The 14,770-nt window shown below is 38.9% G+C and overlaps 1 protein-coding gene across 1 annotated transcript in view; it reads right to left on the bottom strand.

Annotated features, from left to right (window-relative positions):
* LOC137620669 (NEDD4-binding protein 2-like) overlaps positions 1 to 14,770 on the bottom strand; it is a 95,326-nt gene that overhangs the window by 43,192 nt on the left and 37,364 nt on the right. Inside the window, exon 2 of the mRNA XM_068351014.1 lies at positions 12,390 to 12,490. Coding sequence (XP_068207115.1) covers positions 12,390 to 12,483 — 94 coding nt within the window. The 5' untranslated portion in view covers positions 12,484 to 12,490. The remainder of the gene's footprint in view (positions 1 to 12,389; positions 12,491 to 14,770) is intronic.

A 14,770-nucleotide genomic window follows, 5' to 3' on the forward strand; every position in this document is an offset into this window, starting at 1 on the left:
TTTCCCTGATCAGGAAACTCTCTGATTTAATATTGTAAGGGAGGTCACAGCAAATAGATTGGTTGGGAATTGGGATGCACAAATATATGTCTTTTGTTTTTCTAATCAACATATCTTGGGTACCCTTGTGCGAGCTTCTGCTGGTGCCGCTCCTATATCGAAAGAATAGCATTCCTTCAATTCTCTGATTGTGAAATCAGTCCTCCTTACCTCACAGTGTTAAGTATAGAGGGGGACAGTGCTTGTACACTTCCTTACACTAGGTGTTCGACCCCCTTTTTCTACCGGGAATTCCCCGGTTGGAGGAATCTCTTTATCTTAATACTGAGGGGAGGTAACAGCATTGGCTCACAGGGGATACATGGGTATGTGTCTCCCACTATCTCTTTTAGCTTTCTGTCCTAAGCTATTTTTGTCAAAAGATGATTTTTGCAGATTGTTTATCAGTGCAATAATCAACTGATTACTCATTTCTGTTCTCCTTCCCTTACAGAAGGGACACCAGATGATGCATCGCAGTCTTCTGCAGTTATAAAGATGAGTATTTTCACAGATATAATATATGCAGGTTCATGCCCCCAGCAATATTATTTCCAAATCCCCAAAACCCGTCTGAGACCCTCTGACCTGTAAGTAGGTCAGACCTTACTGTCGAAGGTCTCGAAAAAACCCAAGTTAATATAACACATTTGGGTGTGAGATTTCTAAAATCTCTCCGAAACCATACCTACCTATTTTACAGCTTCCTAAAGGACATCCTGTCCCATATCCCTCCTTTCTCCACTCCAGTTCGAGGAGAGGAGGTGAGGATGGGGGTAGCCTCCCCCCCACCCCCCTCTCTCGCTGCCAGTGCATACAAGATGGCAGTATCAAGCTGTCGAACTACAGTTGATTTGGTTTCAGAAGTTATCTTAAAAATGCGGTTCAGTTGCGAACTCGCAAAAAAAAAAATAAAAATACGAAAACTCTACGGGAATTGGACTGAAGATTTCACTTATTCATTTCGACAACTAACAATTTAGTATTCCCCCCAAACCCCCCAACCTTGCCTCACAAGGATGGTAAGGTTGCAGACACTAACGGCACTAATGAATCTGAGCAAGACTCGAACCCCCGGCTGGCAAACACCAGGCAGAGACTCTACATTCAGGCCACACCTTGTAGTGATAACAACGACGGCAGTCATTGATTCACTGTCACATCTGACTCCGCCGCCGAGAGTCGGCAGTGTGTGCCCTTGGTCACCACCCAGTCAATAGCTGAGTTGGTATGCCTTCAATCGGCAGCCCGCCGACAACCGGCGGACTGCCGACAGCCCGAGGGGTCGCCAATGGTTCACAGGGCTGCTGACTATGCGTATAGTTTTCACCACTACCCAGTCACATTGAATACTGGCTAGGATGGTGTGACTTCTGTCAGCGACCCGCTGACAGCCGACAAGTCACTGACATGCCGGAGAACTGCTAGCCATATCAGTACTGAAGTACTGTGCCAATTAACTTGCCCCCAAGTACTAGCCTTGACGGTAATATGCCAGTTGTATAGGGGTATACAATACCCTGTACATCTGTAGTATAGGACCATATCACAGACAGAAATCTTTGGTATATAACCATACAATAGAATGGTTTTCCAGTATGCTGTGATTCTAAGCACAATCTCTTGCTGAGACCTACCTGATTTGGGGGATCCACTTCCCCCCACCATTTTTTTCCTTATGCTGACTCTTCATCAGCCTCTTTGATTCTCATTATTAATTCCCCGGATGTAGGCGCTGTTTACGCTACTCTATTCTTATGGGCTAGAATCTTCCATCAGGCCCTTCTTGAAAGGGAATGCCCTAGAATCAATAATTAGGAAGGCCGCAGCAGTTGGCTGGAAGGATTCACACGTATGTGTCTCACCTATTCTTTTCCAGCGTACTTATCCTAAGCTTTATACAATAGAAAGGGATCTTCTGTTACAGTGAAACACTGAAAAGCTGATATAGGCAAACGGTCAGGTATGGCCTAAAAGGAGGACGGAAGGATTTCTTAGTTCTCCTTGGGATGTTAAACAGCATCCCACAGTTACAATGACCGTTGTTCCACAGACGGTCAGATATGTACACCTTCTGATCATGCAAAGCAAACAAACGCTTCTGGTAGGAGGGAAGTTCCTCCTGGATCGCTGGACCTTCGATCCTTGGGTCCAAGGCCTAACCAAGATGAGACTAGAATGGAAATGGACATACCTCCACCATCCTTTCCTCAACTCTTCTTATATGCAAATCCCCCTAGAAGAGTATACCTTAGAGCTCTAGAGCATACTAGCGGTGAGGAAAGTAGAGTCCATCGATTTCCAAGGAAGGCTGTTTAGTGTTCACATGAAAGACTCAAGAAAACTCTGAGTCATTCTGGACTTGGCGCCACTCAACAAGTTCAAATAAAACAGCAAGTTCAGAATGTTAATCCTTCTGAACATAGGGACCTTATTCAGTAAGGGGTGTTGACAATCTAGCCAGATCTGGAAGATGTCTATCGGCAACTTCCAGTCAGTCACCCCCTCCCCTCCTACCTAGGATCCAAGTTACAGAAGATAACATATATCCTAGACAAGATTCTCGTCGGACTAGTTTCAGTCCTAGGATCTTCACGGAATTAGCAGACACAGTCAAGCGAAACCAAGCCTAGAAAGAGTTCAGGCAACAATGGCCCTGGACGACAGGCTGGGGTGGGCAGCACCCGAAACGACTGTCTATGAGCATCCATGGAGATGATCCGGCCCCGGAACATCGGGGATGCAAATAACTTCAAGAAGTCTCGATTCTCTCCAGCTCAGGGGCTTCAATGTTTATAAAAAAAAAAAAAAAATCATTGAAACCTGTAGTCTCTTCTTTCCCTTGGGGATGTAAAAGGAGATCGCAAGGTCTGTCAAGAGACTATTGCAATCAGTCAGGATTCTATGACGCTAACAGGGAGGAGTTTCGAACTCTCTCCAGTTCACGATAATGACAGACCCAGTGCTACATGCACAGCTGTAAGATGCGTTAAGAGGCTGGAGAAGATACGCATCAAACGCTCAAAGAGATCAAATAGGAACAATGATGGTCATTCCCTCTTCGCTTATCCTACAATGACCAAGGCCACGGACCCGTAGGCCATTTTAGCCCTGTAATGAGTGGATAAACTCTCTCCACACAGATCAGACCTCCTCAGGTTGATCTGGGGCATCAAAGCGATAATGAGGCGTCGAAACTGTCGAGGATAAGGGACGTCTCATTTCATTAGAGAATGCTAGCCATCCCTTCCTTAAGGGAATGGCGCCTATCAGCAGCTCTTTTATATATGATCCACAAGGTGGCAGCGGATGCTCTTCTCGGGTTCAAACCAATAGAGTTGGAATGGTACACGGACGCAGACCCATTCCCTCCCAGATGGGAACAAGTTCCCGAGCTGCAGATCGTTCTCTTCATCACGAGCGTCATCAAGATACTATCTCGATATATAGCCCCATATGAGGATCCTCTAGTGGAGATAACAGACATCATATCTCTAGAATAGAAGGGATGAACTTAGGAATTCCTGTTCAGCCCATCCAATCTCCTGCGGATGGCCCTCTACATGCTGAGACCCTTCCAGGGAAGAGGGGCTCTGTTGGCTCCCAGATAGCCCAAGAACACCCCGTTCCCTGTAATGCAGGAACTGAGGCTGAGGCTATTCCTTGTTATGCACCTAGGATTATCCAGGAGTTTTCTGCCTTCGATTTATCACAGCACACCTGATCCCTTCATCTTATGAATTCCTTGCCCTTAACGGTTAGGAAAAAGACTGGGATCTCAAAAGGCAAAATAGAATTCCTAGAAGAATACAAGTCTAGTCAACTAGGAGACAATACGAGTCTTCTTGAGAAAAGTAAGTTGCTTTGTAAAGCAAAAGGGTCCGAAAGCAATCTCATGTTCTTCTGCCTGTCCTTCTCTGTCCACCCCTATATTCAAGGTCTGGCGGCCAACAGCACGATGGCCTTTGAGGAAGGAGGCAGTGTATCCTTGGATACTATGAGAAGATTGGTTCCTCGGCCCTGTCCCCATACAAACCCTTGAGTAAGCACCAATGGTATGGCCGACCTTGCAAGAGAGGTCACTTGATTAGATCTTTGGATCCATGGACCAATATCTATGTGCAAGTCAGCCCCGACTAGACCTCTTCTATATGCCCTTTAAATGGATCTAACGATTGAAATCTTTAATAAATTTCCGAAAACATGTGCAGGCTTAAGCCTGCAACGCCACTAAAGCCCATCTCATGGTCTTTGGACAAGGTCCTACATTATGCCTCACCTGTGAACAATGAGGATTGTTCCCTCAAGGATCTAACCTAAAAGGTTATTTTTTCAGTTCGCTATAGCCTCTGGGGCTAGAGTTAGTGAAATAGTGGCCCTATCTGGGGATGAGGGCCACATTAAGTGGGAGAACTGCATCCCTTTCCTGATCTAACCTTTCTTACTAAAGACGACCTACCCACTAAGAGGTGGGGTTCCTGGAGAATCTGCCCTCTGAAGGAAGATGTCTCTCTAGGTCTGCTAGAGCATCTAAGGTCTATCTTCATAGAATTTCAGACTTCAGGAGAAACAGCTCTTCACAGGAGAAAACTTTAGATCAAACTATCCCTACAAATGATGGCAAAGCTCACCTACCTTATTTGCAGAGCGGATCCTGACAGTACCCCTGCAGATAAAGATCCGTGAAAAGTTGCCTCATCACTGAACCTTTCAGTGTGTGGACTTCAAACTCTTCGCTCACTTACTGATCGGAGGTTGTCCAGTGTGTCTTACAGACACTATACTAAGCAAATCTATGGATTGAAGCATTATGTGGTGGCGGCAGGTGCTATTTTGGACCCTGTCGTCTACCTCTGCGATGAACAGTAAATTGATTGGGACTATCAATTAAAAGGAGAATGGGTCCGCATTTTTCGTGTGACCTCCCTTTGAATAAGTGTTGCCAAGGTAACACTAAATCTGTTCAGAATCTCAGGTGTGAAATTATACGGATACCACTAGTGCCGTGTGTACATAGTACACAGTGTTGTTAGACTATTTCATGTACAGAAATTATAGAGAAAAGTCTGGTTAAAAGAGCTTTTCTTCAGTCTGAGAGTGGCACTCATCATTTTTCCCCTTTCAAAAAAGGGAACAATAATTTCTGTGTATGTCTCTTGTATAATTTCCTTATCTTGCTACATTCATTTAGCATGTAGTCATTTATTAGGAATAAATGTCTATTAAAATGCAGTTGCGTCCTAATTCGCCCAACAATTGCATGTTTAAGATGCCAGAGTTCCTTGACTTTCTCATGTAAGTATTTCTCATATCTTTGTATGCCTACAAACAACGGATAAGGACACTGATATTGGTTCCGCAATATATACAATCCTTGAGACCGTTTGTATTCTCAGTGTATACTTATGTTTGTTCATACAATATATGCTACCTTGAGGCCCCTTTTCTACCGTCTAAAATGACTCTTCCCTGCAGGGGGCAGGAAGCACTAACATTGTTATGCTTAGTGATAATGACGGATAACGGTAACGTCATTTGTCTCAATGGGCCCTTTTGGCCGTAGAAATGTTGTCCCAAGGTTAAAATCCACAGATACCTTAATTCTCTGGTATGCTTCCATCAGGACGTCATGGCTTGAGCCCAAAAAACGGATTTTGAGCGAAGCGAAAAATCTATTTTTGGGTGAGATAGCCATGACGTCCTGATGGACCCACACTTCTTTTATATGAAAAGATCTTCACGGTTCCCCCCCCCCTCCCCCTGATCTACTGTATCTGTAGCACCTTGCTCAACACTACAAGGAATGACCGCCAGAGGGAGTTGGCGCGGTTGTGATACGATAGTAGTAGGGGAACCAGGGTAATCTTTATTGCGGCTACCCTTCTAATTCTGCTACGTATCCCCCTCGAAGCGTAAAGGCTATTCGGGGTGCAGATTGCCATGTGGCGTGTCAAGAATACGTCCCCTGATTATATACGATACCCTTGAGAGTAATCTTAAAGGTACTCGCGCCAGAAGTTAGAATTCTGTGAAACCTTTGGTTTGATTCTCTGGGAATATCACTGTAGTCATATACAGGTATACCCTTGGGAAGCTACTAAAGGAACCTTCCATCAGGACGTCATGGCCATCTCACCCAAAAATAGATTTTTCGCTTCGCTCAAAATCCATTATATATATATATATATATATATATATATATATATATATATATATATACATATATATATATATATATATATATATATATATATATATATATTATATACATATATATACATATACATATGTATATATATATATATATATATATATATATATATATATATATATGAATGTGTGTATATATATGTATATGTATGTATATATATATATATATATATATATATATATATATATATATGAATGTGTGTATATATATATATATATATATATATATATATATATATATATATATACATATGTATATATACATATATATTTGCAAAGACAATAGATTTGATACGTTTTGTGGAGCTTGACTCGCAGACTTTGAATAGCTTCGCACGTGCAGAAAATTTGTTTTTGAAAACTAGTGACCACATAAATGGGAAATCGCATAATTCGAATACACATAATTCAGGACCATACTGTATGTATATGTGTATAAATATATATATATATATATATATATATATATATATATATATATATATATATATATATATATATATATATATCAATAATGATAATTTTTCATATTTACATGTTTTCCATTTATCCATACAAACCATAAATTCCTCTTAATATCAAATTCGCTCTACCTTGGGATCAGAGACCCAAGGCGGAATAACTTTATGATAATAGCTTCAGTTCGAACAAGGTTTCGAACCCGGACCAAATCAAAACTGAGGTTCTTGTGGCTTACCATATGGCCACAGAGATAAAAGCTGAACATTAAAGGAATGGAGACGGATTTCCACAGGGTAGAGAGTTATTTCTGTTTATTTTGCTGGTTTGATGTTTGTTTCACTGTGCTGGCATTAAATTTCAGATTAGGTTTAGGTTCCTTAGATGTAATTTCCCACTGTTTATTTGTATTATGAATTGCTTCCTGGTTATAGATTTGATTTTGGTTGAACTTTTCTATACATTTTTCTAGATGAGGAGTGCCTGTTGCACGCTTCTTTATCAGATAGTCATCACATAAATACAGCACTGTGCATTTCTAATCTATCAAACTGGTTTTTAGTTTTGTTCTTGATAAAGCTGTCAATCATATTTCCAATTTTATGTAGCTTAATTTTTTTTATCTTACAAAATTCTGAAATGAAGCAATCAATGCAGCCACATGATATTTTGTGGGTTGCTTTAATCTCTAATGTGGTCTTATGTAATGCCATCACTTTACCAGAGATTTCAATAATCGGTGTTGGATTTATTTATTCTAATGGTATGTAATTGGTTGAGTTTCCATCAGCTTCTTTGTTATCAAAAGGATTCTTATGGACCTCAACTTTTATTACATGTTTGGTAGCCTGGTTAGTCATTAGGTCGGGTTCAGATTTAGAAGCTGGGTGTAGAGGCATTCTGTCTGTTTGTGCACCAGTTTAACTTGCGACATTAGCCACCGAATCTGTTTATAGTAAATTTAGAAAAAATCTTTTTAGGCTCAAACATTCTACATTATTTGCTTTTGTTTAGGTTTTGAAGGGGCTCCGTTTCTAGTACCAATTTTTTCCTCTTAGATTTTGATTCTATGGGTATAGACAGAATTAACTATCCCTACCTCACATGAACCTTCTATTTCTTTGGAGATTCAGAAGTGGTTAGTATGTCAAATCTGTTCTGTACAGGAATCAGAATTTGTGTATTTTTAGCATTTTCCTTTACTATTGGTGGCCGATGTGGTAACGTCCCTGACTGGTAAACGCCAGGCTGGAGTTCGAGTCGCATTCAAACTTGTTTGTTTCTTTGGTTGTTGAAACCTCACGATCCTTGTGAGCTATGGATGGGGGGTTTGGGGGAGCCTATAGGTCTATCTGCTGAGTTATCAGCAGCCATTGCCTGGCCCTCCTTGGTCCTAGCTTGGGTGGAGAGGGGGCTTGAGCACTGATCATATGTATATATGGTCAGTCTCTAGGGCATTGTCCTGCTCGGTAGGGCAATGTCACTGTCCCTTGCCTCTGGCATTCATGAGCGGCCTTTAAACCTTTAAACACGTGAACTTTTAGGAGTAATGGTAGATGTGCTAGAGTGCAATAGTTTTAAGTGATTTGTCCATATGAAGGTGGATTGATCAATCTTCTATAAATTTGGGTCTATGAAAGTAAAGACAATATTGGAACTAGAAGTAGAATTGTGCGCATTACACAAAATACTTGAGTAAGTTGATCCTTGGACATTATCATCACCCATAAGTTTTTTCCTGGCTGCAAAGGTTGTGTGTTCATTATTTGCTGTTTCAATTATAGCCTTTTCTATTCTATATTAAGGACACTGTCATGAATTTGGCGAGTGGGTTCCTTCACAAAGAAAACAAAATTTAGCTGCTAAACAATTTCCAGAGAAGTCATGAAACTCAAAACAGTTGAAATATCTTTTTCCATTGGTGCATTTGACATTAATGTGCCCAAGTTCATAAAACTTACAGCATTTGATGGGGCGAGGATATAATTTTTTTAACAGAAAATTTTGAACGTTGAATATCTATATAGTCTGGCAGCTAAAGTGAGGTAACTACTATCAATATTGCTTTATTGGTTCCTTTCAGGTTTTTAAAACTACTGGGAGGACACCTCTTTAATATGTCCTCTTTAGAGAATTTATACAAAGCAATAAATTATTCATTTAACTTGATTAAAGGTTGGATGTGGCTATACCTTTCATATAATATTGGATAGTGAAGATGAAAAATTATTTAACAACAATGTTTCATTGCCAGCCTACTAGCAAACAATGTCCATATCTTTTAAAATAGCCTTGAGGAATGGTGCTAACTTTATTTTCCAAACACATAGCCCTTAATCATGTTGTTATGGCCTTCCTTCTATGAAAAGACATGCCAGGCTGGTCTGGCTTTGATTCTAAGCATAATCTGTTTTTCCTTTTCTTAGAGGTAAGTGTCCTTGAACATAAAGTCATATTTGGAATTTGTAATATTTTTGCTGCTTGCTATACAGCCTCACATAGCTAGATAGGCCAGGGACTTCTTTATTCTTAACTTTTAAGAAGGCTACTTTAGCCTTGGAGGGGTCTTCGAAAGTTCCATAAATTTCAAAATTCTGTATATCCTTAGTGAGTTTCATTCTAATTCTTTCAATTTTTCTGATAGGATTTAAAAGTTTATATTATACTTTATAATTCATATTGCAGAACACATCCACACAATAGAGAACCTTCATATTTTCAATTTTTCCTCTAACATTTTTAGCCCCTAGGGTTTCTGGGGAAGAGGGATCAAGAGGTTCTAGTGTGATAACAATAGAGACCAATTTATTTGTGGAGAGATCCTTTCTAGAAGAAGCAGAGCTCATCAACAGTGTATGGGGTCCGCTGTTTGGTCCAGGGGTATAAGAAATATCAACTTTACTTATTTCTTTATGGGGGAGGGGGGGTAGGGAATAATGACAAAGATGAACAAAATAAATGGAAAAGAAAAAATTAGACTATCTGACATCTCAAAAGAGAACTTACTATCCTTTCCTGGAATTAATTCCTCCACCAATGACACCCACGAGTTGACTCCCAAAAGTTCACTCCCTACCCTACCTGAATGGATGGTACCACTAAGATTAAAGTGGCCTAAGTGTAAGCCAAAGCTAAGCTACTTGATGGAACTAAGAGCATTTCAAGAATACAATCATCCCCACTTCAGTAACAGTGGCAAGCATAACAGACAGACTGCTAAGAGTCCTATCTCTATGAAACAAGATAACCCCTGGAATCAGATGGCCAAATTTCAGAACGAGAATAGTTCCGCATGCCAATATTGGAATAATGAAACTCCCATGGTCCAAACATTATTGGGTAGTTGGCAAGGCTACCACAGTTCCCACAACTGATTTCATAAAACACTCCAATCCAAGATACAGTGCCCCTCCATAAAAACTAGACAATGAAAAGAGTAAGAGAGGTTTGACAGCAAAGTTGGAGACAGTTGATAAATATGAAGTGTGGAGGAGGTTGAAGAAATAATTAGTAGAAATAGCATAAAAGAAATTCAGAGCTAATCTCATGAAAAAAAAATGATTCCCCAGTATGAGAACTGCCTTGCCCCTCCCAAGGCTTCAACATGGAAATGATATGCCGTGCTGAAGCCCAATGACTTCATCAAGGCATTCTCTCATTACGAGAGAATGCAAGAGTTGATGGGAGAAGTACAAGAGGAAGCGCAGGGTTTGGATAGATGGGGAGTGAAAAAGCCCTATTTAACAGGAGGATAGATGTGAGAGAGGCAAAAAGAGCATGCTAGGGATAGAAATAAATGGCGAGTAATTGTGACACAGTTCCGATAGGACCTGCTGCTACCTCAGGTGACCTTGGTGACCACTGAAGTAGCGGCAGTAGGGGAGTCAGCATGTGAAACTTCAATTGTGGTGGAAAACATGGAAGGGTGGGCTGTGACACCCTAGCAGTACCAACCAAACTCGGCTGAGTCTTTCATCACGTGAAGTGGAGTGACAAGGAAAAATCTTCTTTTATTTCTCTTTTGATGTCGGCTACCTCCAAAAATTGGGGGAAGTGCCATGGTAGATAGATAGATTTTATAATGTGCAAACATCTGAACCAAAGTAATTTCATGAAGCATGTCCAGAATATCTGATTTTGAATTATCATTTAGGAGCCTCTCCATAAACAGAGAAACCGGCATGCTATATACAGTATTTGTGGCCAATCGACTACCAATATAGAATGTACAGTATAAGCAATTTTAAGAATTTGATAATGTTTAGGTATTTCAAACAATTTAAATTCGGTGATAAACTAATTCATCATGTCATTTTATAATTCACGCTTTGATTTCTAAAGCGATCACTCCTTACTTTTGTTGGTAGGCTACTCTTTATGGACAATTCTGAAGAGTTGCGATGTTGCTAACACCAAGTCAACCTTTGAGGTATCAGCTATATATGATTTCAATGATTTACTTACTAGATAATTTCACTCCCTTTATCTTTATTTTTATCCACAATGGATTTACCTCTCATTAAGTACCGACTTCTGACATTATATCTATTAAGAAACATTAATCATATACTGTACACTTCTTCAGTATTCCATATTTAAGAGGGTCTATTCAGTTATTTTGGGTAGTACTGCACTGTATTCTGGTAAATTGTGTAACCCCTTATTGTTATATTCTTAGCAAAGATGGATTCCAAAAGCTTAACTAATAAATTTCATACACTTTTAACATTGATGCACTGTAGTTTTTTTTTAACAATTACATTTTTGTTTAACATTCAATATGTAAAGATACGCTGTACTATATACTATATAATCATACAGTACTCTTGTAAAGTGCGCAGTGAGTATTACATACATTTTTATTACACACAGTACTGTATTTTTTTGTCATAACCATTTACAAAAATACTCAGTTTTAGATCTGTAGTATCATGTTTTAGATGCTTCTTGAATTTTCTAAAAACACTACATGGATGCTGTTTTGTACTTTGTTTTTTGTTTTGTTCCAGTGCTATTCATGTCATTACAAAATATCCCTATTTTAAAAGCAGTTTATACAGACAATTTTTGCTGTATTTCTAAAAGTACATATTTGCTTTTACTGTCTATCACAGCTATAATACCATTTGATATATTACGAAAAAAGGCTTTTTGAAAATAAAAAGTTTCACTTGAACAATGTGATATTTACATCCCCTTCATTACTGTAAATAATAACAGTACTGATGATCAATGAAAGATTCATGAGTTATAATTTGGGTCTGAGTTCTAGTTGTGAGTGACAATGAGTAAGAGAATTTGTGTGAGAAAGTTTAAGCTGGCAACACAGCCACACTTTTTCATGGTCAACAATTGTACGAAGCACAGCTTACACTGTACTACACTGTAGCATAGTATTGCCTGGGGTATGGCTCAAAAACATTTACTTCATAATTCATTTTTCATCATTTTGAATACTCTCAACATATCTGCCAGTTTTTATAAATCATCCACGACAGATAATGAAGAGGCTGTACTTTATAATGAACACTGCCAAAATATAAACAAAGAAATCATTCATCATTAGTAATAAACAATTTTCACAGTAGAATAACATTGAAGATGTTAATGTGAACCCTTCCCAAATTAAAATGTGTTGTATTTAACCTTATTCCCCTGAACAGAAGTATAAAATATCTAACCAGAAGCAGAAGGTGAGCTCACAGGTGGGCAGATCACCTCTTCCTCTTGGAGGTTTTCTCTCCTCCAGCAGCACAACCAATCTAAACATCCCATCACAGAACTGTTGATCAGATAAGCATTTGTAAATCTATCTTACACTCAAAAGATTTAAAAATATTGGCACACACTGTGAGTAATTCAAAACAATAAAAATATTTACTGTACACATACAAGAAACATCTAAACTCTATGTTCCAGGTAAATATAGTACAACACATACATGTATCATTTAGGTGTATTGTTAAGGATAACCTTTAAATCTGAAGGAAAAGAAAGTGATGTAACTTTTAATTCACTATCCTAACTTTCCAACTTTTAGCTTTCATTACCCAGTCTTTAATATGAGAGCATATGTATATACATTTGTTAAAAATTACACAGCAAATGACATTCAACAAAAGTTTGGTAGCTATTATGCAAAAACTAATTTTATGGGTTATTTACTGTATTTGCATGATGATCAAGAAAATTTTTTACTTTCATCAGTCAACATTCATGACAAAACTTCAATTTAGATGCATACCAGGGCTATCATTTCTCAGTGGATAATAACACACATATAAAAGTAAGTTTTTTACTGCATAAAACTGTTTTAATACCAACCCAATCACTCATGTTATGCCCACATTACAGTCCACGATGATCCCCGGACTCACAGCTCTTCATACAAAATTAAAAAGAACACCAACAAGAAATTCAGGTATCCAGTCACCAACCCTTTCATAAATCATGTTAACTGACTAATTGATTGATTTAAGGTTTTCTGGCATCCTGACATCTAAGGTCCTTGACAAAAATATTTTTTAGAAATAAAGAATAAAAGAATATTCAATTAAAACCATCAAAGCAAAAGATGTCATTTTAAAAGTTAGCTTTAAGAGGACCTGCTTCTGAAATAAAGCTAAAAATACCACTAGCATGGTAGGACACACCATGTTCAAGAATCTTAGCAAGGATGAACCTGCCATCCTCACCTCGAGTCTCAAACAGATATCTATTTCCCTCGCTACTAGAAGTGGGGCATTCGGTCAACAAATGCCTCACTGTCAAGGGTACCAAACAGTCATCACAATATGGCTGGTATTGTCCAGTAGGCAGAAATTCATGTGTCAACCGAATGTGACAAAGGCAGAGACGACAGAGAGTAGTCTCCCACTTTCGGGGCATCATATTATACTTCCAAGGGGATATAACATTAGTACTGTAGTTTCTCACATCTTATCTCTAACTAAACTACTCCAATGCTGTTGCCAATTATCGGAAATCAAATTCTTAATGTTGGGTAAGCAATCATCACAAAGAATGGGATACCTTCTTGGTAGCAACTCAGGTGCAGTATTCTTAGCCAGTAAATCTGCTTTCTCGTTTCCAGACACACCTACTTTCCCTCGCTACTAGAAGTGGGGCATTCGGTCAACAAATGCCTCACTGTCAAGGGTACCAAACAGTCATCACAATATGGCTGGTGTTGTCCAGTAGGCAGAAATTCATGTGTCAACCGAGTGTGACAAATGCAGAGACGACAGAGAGTAGTCTCCCACTTTCGAGGCATCATATTATACTTCCAAGGGGATATAACATTAGTTGTTTCTCGCATCTTATCTCTAACTAAACTACTCCAAGGCTGTTGCCAATTATCGGAAATCAAATTCTTAATGTTGGGTAAACAATCATCACAAAGAATGGGATACCTTCTTGGTAGCAACTCAGGTGCAGCATTCTTAGCCAGTAAATCTGCTTTCTCATTTCCAGACACACCTACGTGTGCCGGAACCCGGCAAAATTGAAGGGTTACTCAAATTAAAAACTTCTAAAGCTTGAAGGACACTCCTTGCATCACTAAAAATGATAAAATTAACCCCCTTCGCCAACGCTATTTTCTCAATACTGTATCAGTTAGTATGCCATATAGCTTGGCAGTAAATATGGAAGCTGTTAGAGGAAGTGCACCTCAAAAATTAAAAGCATTACTATATACTCAAAATCCAACGCCAGCATCAGATTTGGAGCCATCAGTATATTAAAATCGATCACATATGTTCTGCAACATGTTCCATCAAAAGAGACCTGGCTTCTAAGTCAGTCATATTTTTTATTAACTCCAATAAAATATTTACAAAAAGATACCTCTGGTAATTTCCATGAAGGCATTGATGATACTTTAAATGGAAGCACCTTACTTCTAATCCGATCTAGACTGTATATCAATTGTTTAACCCATAAACCATAAGGTTGAGGAGATTTTGGGTGTAACTCAAAGTACTGATGCATGCTTTATAAGGCTTGCAGTTTGATGGGCTAAAGAATTAGGAAGAAGTTGCAACTTAAACCAATACCGAAC

Source organism: Palaemon carinicauda, chromosome 2, assembly GCF_036898095.1.
Source record: "Palaemon carinicauda isolate YSFRI2023 chromosome 2, ASM3689809v2, whole genome shotgun sequence".
Lineage (NCBI taxonomy): Eukaryota > Metazoa > Arthropoda > Malacostraca > Decapoda > Palaemonidae > Palaemon > Palaemon carinicauda.